The 15,785-nt window shown below is 52.0% G+C and overlaps 1 protein-coding gene across 3 annotated transcripts; it reads right to left on the bottom strand.

Moving 5' to 3' along the window:
* Positions 1-245: 245 nt before the first annotated feature.
* LOC122695351 (secreted and transmembrane protein 1-like) lies at positions 246-11,736 on the bottom strand. Of its 3 annotated transcripts, none has more exons than XM_043905125.1 (7): positions 11,545-11,736; positions 3,443-3,596; positions 2,937-3,251; positions 2,325-2,357; positions 1,916-2,073; positions 1,537-1,611; positions 246-1,300 (listed from the first exon to the last, which is right to left on the bottom strand). In XM_043905125.1, exons 1-7 carry the CDS (start codon positions 11,719-11,721, stop codon positions 1,190-1,192), a joined length of 1,023 nt encoding a protein of 340 aa, XP_043761060.1. In that variant the 5' UTR covers positions 11,722-11,736; the 3' UTR covers positions 246-1,189. The 3 variants fall into 3 exon arrangements, with proteins under 3 accessions (XP_043761060.1, XP_043761061.1, XP_043761062.1); XM_043905126.1 differs by having other exon boundaries at positions 1,537-1,599; XM_043905127.1 differs by lacking the exon at positions 2,325-2,357.
* Positions 11,737-15,785: the final 4,049 nt, after the last annotated feature.

The raw sequence follows: 15,785 nt of genomic DNA, 5'->3' as shown, positions 1-15,785 counted from the left end.
TATCTGGCCTTCTGGATGTATTTGGACTTCTTTTTTTTTTTTAATATTTATTTATTTGGCTGTGTCGGGTTTCATGGGCTCGCTAGTTGTGGCATGTAGGCTTAGCTGCCCCACAGCTCTTGGGATCTTAATTCCCTCACCAGGAATTGAACCCGCATCCCCTGCATTGCAAGGTGAATTTTCAACCACTGGATCACCAGGGAAGCCCTCGTTGGGACTTTTTAGCTTGTAAGACTCACAGCAGCTTCTTTCAGATTTTTATTTTCTTCACTTAAAGATGTATTTCTCGGCTCATTCGATGATTTGCTAGTAGGTTTAGTGGACTTGAGGATGCTCATCTTGAGGATGAGCAATATGGACGTTTTGCAAAGCACTGAAAGTAGCACTTCTAGAAAAACCTTCTTTTTATCACATTATATGTACCTTTTACGAACACATTCAATGAACCACCAAAGCAGCTCTATCTTTAAAGGAACTTCTCTACGCTGAAAAGAAAAGGCCACAACGAGAAACAAGAAAAGGATGAAATGGGAGGGCTCACCAGTAATGGCAAACATACAGTAAGAGTAGGAAGCCATGCACACACACAAACATGCTATCAAAACCAGTAATCATGAGAGGAGCAGAGTACACATGCAGGATATTGGAAGTGCATTGGAAAGGAAGAGATCAGCAATTTAAAACAATCACGCACGTATATATAGACCGTTGTATCAAAATCTCATGGTCACAACAAACCAAAAGTCTATTATCATAGATGTACACACACAAAAGAAAAAGGAATTCAAGTGCATCACTAAAGTCATCCAAACATGAGAGAAGAGAAAAGAAGAGGAAAGGAAGCAAAAAAGATATACTACCCCACCTCCAAAAAAAAAACCAACAAAGAATACACTCAGTGAGGTTGTACAGTTTTGCTTATAAAGACATCTGGTATATGTGGTTTGGGATGTGGTTTGGGAACAGGAAGGGGCAGCACTTGGGGCAGGTGGTAGAGAGGTGAGCCCCAGGGCTGGGGAAGACCAGGGACGTTGGACACAGATTCCACCAGCAGCCACCTGTCCAGCTTGCCATCCGGGGCTGCTGTACCCTTTGGGGTGGTGGAGGAGGCCCCATGCATCATCTCAGGCTATTGCCTCACTTTCGTTCTACAAGTGCTTCCTGGAAGGTCCCTCAAACTGGTTCTTACTCATGTTCCAAAGACAAGAGCGTGTCCATGATCAGCTGAGGACCCCAGACTGGGGCCTCTCCCACGTGACTGCTGCAGCAAGGCACTCCCGCCCTGGGGAGGAGCCCAGGCCTGCGTGGGGTGGAAGAGAGGGGGGGTCCTATTAGGTCAAGTGCTATGGAACGTGAGATTTTTGCACTTTGGATCCCAGAACCTGCTAAGTGGCCTTCCTTGGCATGTACATCAGGAAGAGGCCAGGAAGTTGCCAAGCTTCCTAGTCCTCAGCCTGGTCTTCCCGCATGTCCCCTCTGCATAGTCCAGTGCACACGGTGCACACAGGTCCCACCCCAGGCTCAGAGCCTCCTTACCTGACGAAGGGAGGATGGGATTGATGAGAGCCATGCGCAGACATCTTTGCCCACAAGTGCATCCTGTAGGAACATCCACCACCCACACATCTTAGGTCTCCTGGAAGGAGCAGGAAGCCCCCATGGCATCCTCTAGGGTGTCCTAGGGACAGTGTGAACTCAGTGGCCTGTCTGGGGTGGGACATCTGTGTTCTGGGACTGGGACTGCATTTGCTGGCTGGGGTCCTCTGGGGGAGGGGTTCTGGCTCTCTGGGACCTCAAATGCTCCCAAGTCTCTCACTAGTCTCGGTGGGTACGAGACCATGGGGCAGAGTGTCTATTTCAGGTCTGAGATGACCCCACAATCCCCAGCCCACAGACCAGGCACAGCATCCAATACCTTCTGGAGCTTGAAGTTCAGGGAACCACCCCATCGGTGCCAGGCCAGTGTGCAGATCAGTAGGCTGAAGAGGACGACCAGGACGAGGATGGGGATTACATGGATCTGGCTCTTGTGTTCAGGATAAACAATGAAAGGGGTTGTGGTCATCTGCGAACCTGCGGAAAATGGGTGGGACCTCCCTCCTTAGTTCACCTGTGCAGGAGCCCCTGACCCCCTTGGGGGCACCCTTGAGGCAGACATCACCTGTGGTTGGGAAGCACATGGGTAGCAGAGTGGCAGGGGGATGGATGCATGGGATGGGCAGGGCTCCAGGCACAGAGGGTAAGGGTGTCAGAGGAGGGGAGACCCAAGAGGGCTTTCTATAGGCTCCCCTCCTGTATTGCAGGATGAAGATAGAAACACCCACCTGCGGAAGGTGTGAGGAGCAGGTCTTGCGGCTCTGCCAAAGAGACACAGGGCAGGTTGGCGGGGCCTGCCCAGGGTCTGCCCTGATGCAGCCCCTCTGCCCCAGGTATCAGATGAGCCCTGGATACAGGAGTTCATGAAGGCCTCACTGGGTTCCCCGTCCAGGGCCCGGCTGGGTTGGGGGTGCTCCTCCCACTCTTCCTGGTCCGGGGCAAAGCTGCACCCCTACTTCCTGTCCCCAGGGCTCAGGTTGACTATGACTGCATTAGAACAGGCGAAGGGGGTGGGTGGAGGGATGGTGACTGGGGAAGCTTTGCAGCAAAGGAAGGGGTGGGGTGGGGGGAGAGGAGGTGTGCAGGGAGGGAAGGCACCGGCTCCCTGAGCAGCCGGGGAGAGTGACCAGGCCCAGCGCCGGGGCTGCCCTGAGGAGAGGCTCAGAGCGGGCACAGACGTGGGGTGGGTGGGGCAGGGTGGGAGTCCTCTTCAGGCCTCATCTCCGTGGTTCTGGGCACCTCAGGTGGGCAGGAATCACTCCTCCCTAGTTACTTCCCCCTCCCCACAGCCAAACAGAGAAGCTCTTGGGGTCAACCACTGCCTCAATCGCTCTGCTCACCTGAGACGTTCAGGGTGGTGATTTCGACATTTCTCTGGCGCCCCGTCAGATTCCACTTGTACTGCCCTGCATGGGTGTCCTGGGCTTTTTCAATTACTAGGTGCGCCTCGCCCTCTTGAATCCAGAGCTGCCATCCATCCTGACTGAAGTTTCCTGGGGCCTTTACTCTGAAGATGAGCTTCCAGGGAGCCGTGGGGTTTGCTTGCAGGAAGATGTTGATGTGGGAGAAGGCATTGGAGATGCCGCAGGTCATCATGGCTGGCTTGCCCCGCAACACAGAAACCACGCCCCTGGTGCAGTTGGGGTGGTCCCAGTCTGTGGGGGGGACAGTCACACCTGTGGGTCATGGCTGGACCTCAGGACATCCACTGACCGCCCTTCCTGGGGTCACTGGCACTACCTGGAGCCTGGGCCCCTCCTGGCCTGATCTAGGTCTCTCCTCCCACACCCGGCTTGCCCCTGCTGCCTCCCCCAACCCCCTGCAGAGTTGGGACCATGCAACTTACTTCCACTCTGAGCACTCCTGAAGGTGGCCAAGAACAAGAGGACCCAGAGCATCCTGGGAGCGAGGAGAGTGGATGCTGAGGTCAGCATGGCCAGCAGGATGTGGAGGAGTTTTAAGGAGTCCATTGTCCTCCTTACTGGTTTTTGGGACACTCCCTGGAGGAAGGAAAGCTGATGAGTCAGAGATCCCTTAGGCTCCTTCGGAAGCCAGTGAGAGGGGCTGCACCTTGGCCAGGGTGGGTCAGGGTCCCCAAGCCCCTCCCTGACCACTGTGTCCTGATCCTTCTCTACACCTTTATAATATCTGCAGTGGGAGCACTGCCAGACAGATGAGAAACACAGATGAGACAGGAAACAAGTCCCTGGGAGACAAGTCCATTGATATTGCTGGGGTTATCTTGAATTTTATATAAAACATGCAAAACTCCCTGAGCTGTGTATCCTGTAGAGATGGGTTGTGACACACAGAATCTCGTGTAGCCACTTAAACCTGACACCAACCTAAGACCACCTTGGATGCTCCCAGCCCCTCTTCTGCTCTTGCGTTCTGCAGCTTGGCATTTGGGGACATTTGGTCCACTCTCCAGATTTGCTTTTATCAACAAAAAGAGTCTTCCTGTGGAACTTGTGAGTTACAGTCTGGAAAGCTGAACTTTGACTTCCTCTGAAACAAATGCTCATCTCAGGCTTTGGCATCCAGTAAAACTGACATTTGGGCTTCCCAGTTGGTGCAGTGGTAAAGAATCTGCCTGCCAATTCAGGACACACAAGAGATGAGGGTTCAATCCTGGGTCAGGAAGATCCTCTGGAGTAGGAAATGGCAACCAACTCCAATAGTCTTACCTGGGAAATTCCATGGACAGACTCAGGCAAGACTGAGTGACTAACACTTTCACTTTTCATAATGACATGTAGCTACCATTAGGTACTACACAGAGGATGAATGAGATGGTTACATCATATTACCAACTCAATGGATATGAATTTGAGCAAACTCAGGAGATAGTGGAGGACAGGGGCACCTGGCGGGTTGCAATCCATGGGGTTACAAAGAGTCAGACATGACTTAACGACTGAACAACAGCAAAAAGTAGTCTCACTCTCCGAAAAATCCTCTCTGTTCTATCAGTTCATCCATCCTTCCCCCCAACTCCTGACAGCCATTGATCTTTCTACTGTGTCCAGAGTTTTGCCTTTTCCAGAATGCCATGGAGTTGGTACCCTTTGGTTTTGAATTCAGTGTCTCTGATCTTTTTTTCCCCCTACTTCCGGGGTTGGGGGGAGTTGGGTAGAAGGGCCTGGAGCAAAGGGAACTGTGGATGTAATCGCATCCAGGAGGGGGCCATTGGTGACCAGCCCCAGTCCTGACTCCAGGACACTCTGGGTCAAACAAGGAGAATGAAATGGGGAGGGACAATCTCAGCCCCCAGGCCCCTGCCATTGGTGCTGCTGTCTCCTGCTTCCCTTGATTTTCTAGACTTGCTTCTATTCCTAATTTATCGTCAGAAGGACAGCCTTCTTTTCTCACATATGTACAACATCTGTAGTTGAAGAAGAAAGAAGTCACCTGAGAGACACGTGTTCTTGTGCACACACATGTATGTGATTTTACATATGTGGAATCAGGTTAGACAACCCACTACTTGTTTCTCTCTTCTCTCCCTCTGTACTGTATGTACTAGGGTGAATGTTGTTGTTTAGTCGCTAAGCCGAGCCTGACTCTTTGCAACTCAGTGTACTGGGGCCCACCAGACCCTTTCCCTTGCAAGAATATTGCAGTGGGTTGCCATTTCCTTCTCTAGGGGATCTTCCCGACTCAGGAATCAAACTCACATCTCCCGCATTGGCAGGCAGATTCTTTACCACTGAGCCAACAGGGAAGACTGCAAGGTGGCCCCAAAACACATGTCCACCCAGAACCTGTGAAGGTGACCTTACTTGGAAACAGAGCCTTTGCAGTCATAAAGAAAGAGGAGGTCGTATTAGAGCAGCGTGGGCCCCAATCTACTGTGAGTGGCTTTCTTATAAGAAGAGACAAATCTATAAGAAAGAGACACAGGAAGAGGCCAGGAGCTGACAGAGGCACAGGCTGGAGGGATGTGGCCACAAGTCAAGGGACACCAGAGCCACCAGAAGCTGGAAGAGACAAGGAAGGATATTTCCCTGCAGCCGGGCTGACACCTTGATTTTGGAATCCAGCCTCCAAACTGGAGGAGGGCAAACTTTGGTTCTTTTGATCTCTTGTTTGTGGTCCTTGGTCACAGCTGCCCCAGGACACTCACACTGTCCCCTCCCTCTTTCCCCAGACCTCAGCTTTCCCCTCACTGGAATAATCAGGCACAAACCCCAGACACTGGAGGGAGTGTTCTGCGGTCATGTTCTGTCCATTTCTCTGCGACTGGCTCTCACTTTGTAGTGTGTTGCTGGTGAGGTCTGCCTCCCCGGATCCTGAAAGCTTGACTTCAGTGGCTGCAAGGATTCCCTTTGTCTTAGCTTGTGAGCAGCCCGGGCCCCTTGGCTCCCAGCTCTGCCTCTTCCTGGTGACACCTGGGGCTGTGGAGGGGCTGACCAGCTCATCCTGGTTCTGGCCCCTCGGGTTTCCACATTGTCACTGCCTTTGCAAACCCTTCGCTCATCCTCCTGGGACTGTCTGTCTTCTCCTTACAGGTTTATAAGACTTTCACCCCTTAAAGAGACAAACTGCCTTCCAGGCTAAGTACGTTTCCATTACCATTTCTCCCCGGGTCATCTTTGGAATAAAGACTCCACGTGTTTATGTTGTCCTGTCTGTCTTTTCCTGGAAGGCTTCAGGGTTTTCTTTTAAAGTAGTTTTTGTTGTTTGTTTAAAGTATCCTTTTTAAAAGGCTTCCCAGATGGTAGAATATCCATCATGGCCAAATTTTGTCTGTTTTTATGCTCAAATCTTGAATATTCCTCAAGGTCTGTTTGCAAGTGGCATGTCACAGGTTTAATTTTGCTTCCTTTCCAGGAGGACAAGTGGTGCCTGGGGCACTGAAGAGTGAAGCTCCCTGTCCCCCTGGCCAAGGCACCCCCACCATCTGGGGCTCTTCAGGCCCTGCCAGGCCACGTGGTACAGTTACCATGCTGCCCATCATGCGTTTTCACCCCTGGGAAGGCAGGTTCTCTCTGTGGATGTTTATCTTTCCTTTGACATTCATTTTTCACAAGAACTTTCCACAGTTTTAATCATTTTCTTTCTTTTTTTTAAGAACCAAGAATTTGGTGATTGAGTGAAGAGAGACAGCTGCCCTGATCCTGCCACAACCTGCTCAGCATAATGCAAGAGAGGCTGAGATTTCACAGATGGACACAATCCAGTAGCTGCCTTTCAGCAATTGCCAGGATGGGGCATAAATAGCTCATCACTATTACTTGCTGCTGAGAACCTCATGTGATGGAAGGTTCTAGAAAGAGGTGTTGCAACTTCCTGTGCTGGGGCTTTTCCTGGCACTTCAGGTAAAATCTGCTCAATTCTTTTCCTGAGTATTTTTTTTTTACAAAATAACTTCTTAAATCGAAAGGTTCTCACACACAGACTGGTGCCCAGTACCCATAGGGCCCAAAGGCATCCTTGCTGGTGGTGGACAGTGACTCCTGGCCCCCTAGCCAGAGCCCTCGGGGCTGCCTGGAGGGAGACCCTTGCCCAGGGGTGTCCTACCCTGAGCCTGCCTGAGCAGGCAGGAGATTCATCTTGTGTGCTCTTCTCTGGCCACTGATCTGTCCTGGAGGAAGCCTTGGGCAGGTCGCCCAGCATTTCCAGTCTCCTCAAGGTCTCCCCTCAGACCACAGCCACTCTGCTGCTTCCACTGACCTCGGAACAGCCTTTGGCTCCCCTGTTTCCCATCGAACGTGTGCCTGGGAGTCCCATCGACAGGGAGGCAGGCCATGTCTCCCCAGGCTGAGGAATACCTTCCCAGGGAGGCCTGCCCACTGGCCCCCAAAGCTGGAGGAGGCAGGTGTCCTCAGGGTCACATGGAGGGTTCACCCACCAGGGAACCAAAGGAAGAGTGCCACCTAAGCCTGTGCTCTGAGAGCAGTGATCCCTCACTGTGTGAGAGGGGGAGCCTCCTGCTGGTGACCTGGCATCATCACCGAATGCCCAGTGCGACCAGGAGACTTAGTGGGAAGGGCAGGTGTGTTCTTTCTGGGAGGGAGATAGCCAGGGGTCTATAGTATCCAGAAGGAACCTCACCCCCTCAAAACCCTTCCTCATCATGTTTTCCTGACCATTGTCCAGCTTTTACCCTTTCCATCAATCTAGGAGTCGTGTTTCAAGTTCCCAGTACACTTTCTGGGAATTGAGTGAAAGTGAAAGTGAAACTCACTCAGTCCTGTTCCACTGTTTGTGACCCCCTGGACTGTAGTCCTCCAGGGTCCTCTGTCCATGGGATTTTCCAGGCAAGAATACTAGAGTAGGTTGCCCTTCCCTTCTCCAGGGGATTTTCCCAACCCAGAGATCAAACCTGAGTCTCCCGCCTAGGAGGCAGATTCTCTGAGCCACCAGGATGTTGACTGAAAATAAATGAATGAGGGGGTTCCTTCACAGTCCTGAACCACGCAGGGTCTCACTCCATGTGGAGCCAGGACAAGCTAGCCTGGCGAAGCCACTGCCTCTTCAGAAGCTTCCAGGATCCAATCCCACTCCCTGGGAGAACACACTGTCACGTGCACACAGCACACACACACACACACACACACACACACAGTGCCGTGGGGAGGGCCCCTAGGGCCTCCCACATGCTCTGCCTACAATAGGTGCTCAATCCCTGCAGTCCTGCTCAGAATTCCCTGCAGGGCCGATGTCACATGAGGGGTGCGGTCAGTCCCCTCCAATGAGCTCTGGGCAGGTGCCTCAGCAGAGCTGAATGAGTCAAAGGTCAACCTTGGTCTGCACCTGGCCCAGGTGACATGGAGAGTGGGTGACCTCAGCAAAGGGTGTTTTTGTAACACACTGACCTGTCCAACTGGACTCTGGAGGGAGTGTGCGTGTTGATCAGTAAAAGGAAAGCAAAAGGACGCAGCAGGTTGAAGTCCAGAGGCCGGCTGGGAGGGCAGCTGGTGTCTTCCAGCAGCGAGGGCATGGCCCTCTGAGAAAGGTGTGTGGGGTTCCTTGAGCCTAAGTCAGGCCCACCCAACCACACTCTGCCCTCAGTTTCTCATATTCTGTCTACCTGCCAGGGAAACACCCCAGAGAGCCTGTCTCGCCAGCCTGCACACCCCCACCTCTGTGGTTTTCACAGCACTATGTATCCCTGTGTCCTACAAATTCATTCTTCCCTGGTAGCTCAGCTGGTAAAGAATCTACCTGCAATGCAGGAGACCCCAGTTCGATTCCTGGATTGGGAAGATCCCCTGGAGAAGGGATAGAATACCCACTCCAGTATTCTTGGGCTTCCCTGGTGGCTCAGATGGTAGAGAATCTGCGTGCAACGTGGGAGACCTGGGTTTGATCCCTGGGTCAGGATGATCCCTTGGAGGAGGGCATGGCAACCCACTCCAGTCTTCTTGCCTAGAGAATCCCATGGATGCAAGGGCCTGGTGGGCTACAGTTCATGGGGTCACAAAGAGTCAGACACAACTGAGAGACTAACACTTTCACTTCTCACGTACCCCTATGACCTAAAAATTATTTTTCGTTGACTTAGTTTTTAAACATTAATGTTTGTTTTAGCTACCTTAAAAACCCATTTGTAGTCACTAGATGTGTTGTTTATAGGTATGTTCTCACAGATAATGAAATGACCAGAAGACTATGAAACCAGGAAGTGTCACAGACTTTCTACCAATACTTGGAGTCCTCCTGAGGGAGAATGCCTGTGCAAAGGTGACCCCTGGCCATCTTCTGTCATGTTGCCCAAGGTTGCTGAAGCTGTGAGCTCCCAGACGGGCACTGGTTGGGCCTCCCTGCTGCTCTTCCCGCTGCCCCTAAACGTCCAGTCTTCTCTGAGCCTTCCCCAGACCATGGCGGGGCTCTGCTCACACACACGAACCTCTCAGTCCAACTTCATGCTCTCCCTGACGTTCTCTTCACCGGGAAAGCCCTGGAGGATTCCAGAATCTGGACAAGAAAGCCAGGGTCCCTTCCCACCAGTCTCTGCCCCCAAACTCCAACCACCTTGGGCCTGGCTCCTCATTGTCAGATGATACAGCCTAGGAGCTGGGAAGAACTCCAGGTTGTTCCTGGGGCAGATCCTTGAAACCATAGACAAGTCTCAAATAAACCAAATCTGAACAATGGAGACACAGACTTTTTCCACCTTATAGAGTGCAGAAGGGCTGTCTGCAAAGAGCTGGACTGGGGATGGAGGAGCTGGACTGGGATGGAGAAGCTGGACTGAGGATGGAGGAGCTGGACTGGGGATGGGAGGAGCTCCCTGTGTCTTCAGGCACCTTTGATGCTTTTATCAGTCTGGGGTTCCCTGTTGTCTTATTTTTAAATATAGCTATATTTTATGTAATATTTGCCACATATTTACGTTTCAAAGTGATTTGTTATCTGAAATTCAGATGGGCTTTTAAGTTTGGCATTTCTACTCCTCTGCCCGAGTCTCTCCTCTTGTCTCTGACGCTTCAAAGGACAGAAAAACGGGAGAGAGAGAGGCCAGGGCACAAGAGGGGAAGATAGGGGTGAGAAGGCAGAGGGTCGGGGGTGGAACAGGAAGACTGCATGCATGGGGCAAGACCTGGAGGGGCCCTGAGAATTCTGGAGTTGGGAAAAGTGAGGCAAGAATTCATAATTCTCTCAGATCACTCTCACAGGTGCTGGTATCTACATATATTAAGCTAGGGCACACAGCTGGGGTTTGTGCTGTCACTGGGGATCTGGTCACATTTGGGCGTCAGTGGAACACTTTGCAAAGTGCATGCCATTGCCAGCACTTTGTCCTGCCACAGGACCTTGGGGAAACTGAGGCAGCAGGTGTGTGGACCCGAGGGTTATCGGCTGACCAGGGGCACAGGGGTTCTCGGTCAGCAGGGATCTCCACTCCTGCAGCACCTAGGAGAAGCTGGACCAGCTTTCCCACGCAAAGGCTCACTGGTAACTTGCTATGTACCAGGATATTTACATGGGAAGGTGAGCACCCTGCTCTCCAGGCAGGCCTTTCACCAACAATGTGGAGGGAGGCGACCAACCACCTTCAGAAGACAGCGGAAACGGAGCCCCAACCCTGGCTCAGAGGGAAGAGATGGCCCAGTCCCGGGCGCCTTTGCGGTGTCCTGCCCCTGCGGCTATGGCCAAGAGGGATCCCTACTGGGCAGTAAGAAGCTCCTCCGGGCCTGGGGCTGAGTCTGTAAACCTTGCGGCCTCACACCTGCCATCAGTACCTGCCATCCCATCAGCTGGGCTACTTCTCTCTCTTTCACAAGGCACTTCCTCTGAGAATCCTCCCCCTCCTTGCACCTTCTGGATGCACCCTCCGGGGGCGGGAGGAAGGGGGGGCCCTGTACCTCCCCACCACCTTATCTATTTAGTCCCAGGGTTGAGGGCCTCCCAGGAACTGGGAGTGAAAAGTGGCTTTCAAATTGCAGATCATTAACCACTAGTGGGTGGTGAATTGAATTTAGAGATTGCTCCTGCAGTTTAACCAAAGATGAAAGGAGAGCGTAGACAGAGGCAGTGGAGTGCCCCTCTCAAGGATTCGCTCTGTTTTAATGAGTGTTTGTGAGTGAATGAGCTGTGTGTGCATGTGTGCCCCTTGTGAACGCACACAAGTGTGTATGCGCATGAAAGTGAGTTCTGGGCAAGTATGAGAGCCTCATTGTTGGCCTGGATGTGAAAGTGTTTCGCCCCACATGTGGTCCGGGGCAGCAGGGGCTCTGTGCGGATGGGTGGACGTCTGGGAGCTCAAGATGCCAACTCTCTGCCCCTCCAGAGAGGGGCAGAGCCAAGCCTGGGGCCGCCCTGCAGAGACGCAGTTCTCCACCAGGACTGCGAAGTCTTTGTCTTTTTCTCTCCCTCAGCGGAGGCGCAGAGCGCGGAGCCCGAGAGCTCAGCGCCCCATCTCCACCAACCCAGCCCCTGTGTGCGCGCGCGGAGCGGTCCGACAGCAGGAGCCCCGGCCAGCGCCCCTCCAGCTCTCACCTGCGCCCCGGGACCCCGGCGCCTCCACGCCCGCGGCTCCTGCACGCCTCCTGCCCGCCCGCCGTCCGCAGCTGCAGCCTGTCTGTGCGCTGGTCTGCGCGGCTGGACTAAACCCCAATGATGACTCCAGGGCGGAGCCAGGCAAGGAGGAGGCGGGAAGGAGGATTCAGGATCCATGCACGTGAGGTCTGACACCCAGGTCCTACATTCAGGAAGGGACTTCAAGTTATGGGAAGTCACACGAGTTTCAGGAACTGCCCGGAGTTCAGGGAAAAAGATGATTTTCTTGATAGTGAATTCCTTATTATATTTTTATTAGACGCAGGGGATTAGATGATCCTTTGAAAGAAAACGGTGGGTGGCAGTTTTCCAGGAGAGCCAGTTCCTGGAGTTCTCTACTTTCAAGCTTCGTCTGAACGGATCCTTATTTGGGGAGCTGGGTGTATTCACGCCCCTGCGTGGATCTGGGGAGCTGCCAGACCCCTGCTGTGTGCATCACCCCCACACACAGACACTGGGCAGAGCCCTGCCCACTGAGAATCCTCAGAGCCTGATTGCAACTTGTCAGAAATGCAAGTTGGGGCCACCTGGATAGAAGTCATGCTGGGGGCACAGGCAGGGATAAGGAGAGAGAGTGAATAGGAGCAAGTGGTAAAGAGCTTAAAATTGTCCTTCATTAGCCCTTGAGCAGAAGGAGCCCCTCTTCCCGGCTCCCTCCCCACGGAGGGTCCTAGCAGGGTGGGTGTGGAGACTCTCTGTGGCCAAAACAGGTGACCCCGGGACACATCTGAGTGAGGTCATTCCCAGAGGGTGGAGTCCAGTAGGCGCTGACCTCAGAGCAGCGCTGAGAGCTGGGAGTTTCCTTACGGGGTGTTCACGCTTCTCAGGTACAAATGGTTTGGTGCCTATAAAAATCACTAAGATAGAAGTTTCTCTTTGAGATGCTGAAAGTGGGGAATGAGGGAAATGTGTGAGAGTCACAAGGGTGGGGAAGGCCAGAGGTGTTTGAATCATTCTTTGTTCGACTTCAGGCTCCGTTTTTTCCAATTGCTGGAGGCAAGCGGCTGCTGTTGACTTGAATCCGGAGTCCTTGGTCCATGTCCAGCCTTGCTAGCCTCTGGGCTCTCGCCAGCCGGGCCCAGATTTCCTGCAGACCAGGAGGAGGGCTGCTGTTGTCACTCCCCACTGGCCTACCTGCCTGACTTGGCCCTGTCAAGGCTGGTCTCACGTGTCTTCTCTCTCTCTCGCCGATGCCGTTCATCCTGAGGGTATCCCCTGGATCCTGCTGAGGCTGGACCCCGGCATTATTGGTGGTTTGGAGGTGGGGTAAGGAAGCCCAGAGTCCTCAGTGCCAACTGAGTGGCATGTGGACTGTCCCCTTCCACTAGAACCCAAAGTGACCTGCTGGCAGGGTGTAGAGCGGAGTAAGGGGCAAAGAGGTGTCTCTGGGCCGCCAGGGGAGAGGCTGTGGACTCAGGCTGGGCAAGTCCTTGTCGGGTGGGCAGAGTTGCTGGTGTGGATGATGCCCAGCTTTCATGTAAAGAGAGGAGGATGCAGAACCACGTTCTGGGGGATCCCTCAATTTTATGCGTGGAAGAGGAATGGCCTAGACTGGACAGGACAGAGCATTCCAGCTGCTCCACAGGTGGAGCCTCTAGATCTTCAAGGAGGTCAGGGGCAAAAAGGGCCATCTCTCCAGCTGGACTCAGGGCCTGAAGGTTGACCAACACCCTGGTGTCTGGAGCTGGGTTGAACAGTTCAAAGTCCTGGCTGTGCCAAAGGAGTAACCTTTGTCTGGTGGATAAACAAACCTCAAAGTCAGTTGTCCTCACAGGAAGGTGGCACGAAAGTCAGTGTGAAATTCATCCTCCCCACAAAGAGGCACAGAGGCCTGGGTCCCTGGGCCCATCCCAAGGGCCATCAAGGCAGTAGAGAAGGGCCTCACAATGATCCAGCCTGGGAACCAAATTGCCACACGTCTTGTTTGATGCTTGCCCACCATTCCCCTCTGTGCTGGAAGGAGGGTCTAGTCCCAAGGCCACCTTCCAAATCAGCCCTTGCTTCCCCTCACATCCAGCCTTGCCTAGTGTCTTTCAGCTCATGGGGACTCCTGGGGAGGGGCTGTTGAAGCAGGAGGAGAGGAGAGTCCCACACCCTGACGGGCCTTGAGCATCGGCTGAGCACTTAGAGTCTTGTCCCTACAGAATGAGATCTCCTGGGACCTTGATGAAAATGGGTATCCTGATAAAGCATTTCAAAATGAAACTAGTTTATGTTGAAAGTAAACCACTGCAGATGGTGATTGCAGCAATGAAATTAAGAAACACTCCTTGGAAGGAAAGTTATGACCAACTTAGACAGCAGATAAAAAAGCAGAGACGTTACTTTGCCAACAAAGGTCCATCTAGTCGAGGCTGTGGTTTTTCCAGTGGTCAAGTATGGATGTGAGAGTTGGTCTGTGAAGAAAGCTGAGCACAGAAGAATCAATGGTTTTGAACTGTGATGTTGGAGAAGACTCTTGAGAGTCCCTTGGATTGCAAGGAGATACAACAAGTGCATCCTAAAGGAGATCAGTCCTGAGTGTACATTGGAAGGACTGATGCTGAAGCTGAAACTCCAATACTTTGGCCACCTGATGCAAAGAGCTGACTCATTTGAAAAGACCCTGATGCTGGGAAAGATTGAGGGCAGGAGGAAGAGGGGACGACAGAGGATGAGATGGTTGGATGGCATCACCGACTTGATGGACATGGGTTTTGGTGGACTCAGGGAGTTGGTGATGGACAGGGAGGCCTGGCGTGCTGTGGTTCATGGGGTCGCAAAGAGTCGGACACAACTGAGCGACTGAACTGAACTGGACTGAAACCACTCAAATGTCCCAAGAAGGTAAGATAAATGAACTGTGCTGTATCTCACTGGGACTCCTGTTTACTTCCCAAAGGGAACATTTGTGGACATTTCCTCTTAGAGCTTGCCTGACATTTCTTGTGTCTGTACAAACACTCACACTTGTCTAAGGCGTGCATCTTCTCCTTTGCAACCTGGGTCCCTGTCTTTGAAGGGCAGTAGGCTCCCTCAGTATCATCCCTTTACTTCTCTTGAAAGTTTCACCCTCAACTTGTAGCATCTGCTGCATCATGTGAAGGGTGGAGTTTCATTTTCTCTTGGTTCTAGGAATTTGTCGATTTTAGTTCTGATTTCCTGTCTAACTACAAACAAACATTCAGCAGCACATTCTTCATATTCCAGAAGTGGTGGCATGTTTATCTTTTTGTTAGCAACTTGTGACTTCTTTCTGACTTCTGTCCTCATTCTCAGGGCTCCCGCACTGGGATATTTTTCCATTTTGTGTCTCAGTTTCCACACACACACACAATTTTTGTAAACACCTCAGGTCCTTGAGACATTCCTGTATCTTCTGGGGTCCCTGCCATCAAGGTGGTCAGTGGGGTAATGTAGATCTTTTAGGTACTTGCCAAATGTTTTCAGCTTGAGCTGATTTGTCAATGGTTGGGAGAGGTGGGTTGGAATTGCTCAGAAGACGGAGGATCATCCATTTCTCCCTGTAGTTCCAGCAATCTTTTATCATATATTTGGAAGCTATTCTATTAGATGACAAATATTTTAAGTGTTATACAGTGAGTCCCCTACATATGAACCAGTTCTGATTTGAGAGCACATTCCCAAGTCTAATTTGTGAGTCCAACAAAGCTAGCCTTGGTACCCCACTAACGCAATGGCCATGTAGCACTACTATACTGTAATCGGTTTGTAATGCATGCGTGCTAAGTTGCTTTAGTCGTGTCCAACTCTGTGCGACACTATGGTCTGTAGCCTGCCAGGCTCCTCTGTCCATGGGATTCTCCAGGCAAGAATACTGGAGTGGGTTGCCATCCCCTCCTCTGGGGGATCTTCCTAACCCAGGGACTGAACCCACATCTCTTATGTCTGCTGCATTGGGAGGCGGGTTCTTTACCAATAGTGCCATCTTTGAAGACCAATCGGCTTATAGTACTTTTTACACAAATAATACATAACAAACCAACAAACACAAAAATTTAAATGTTTAAATCTTACAGGACAGTCTGTTGAAAAGTCCAGTAGTACAGTACTCGCATACAGGGTCTGGCATCAAGTGAACAGGCAAGAAGAGTTACTAACTGGAAAAGGAGGGAGAGGAGGTGGGAGATGGTAGAGATGAAAGATGATCAGCAATAGGAGACGGAGGGCAAGCTGCAATT

The sequence above is a fragment of the Cervus elaphus genome, chromosome 5 (genome assembly GCF_910594005.1).
Source record: "Cervus elaphus chromosome 5, mCerEla1.1, whole genome shotgun sequence".
NCBI classification, from domain to species: Eukaryota; Metazoa; Chordata; class Mammalia; order Artiodactyla; family Cervidae; genus Cervus; species Cervus elaphus.
This window is presented reverse-complemented; position numbering and strand designations above follow the sequence as displayed.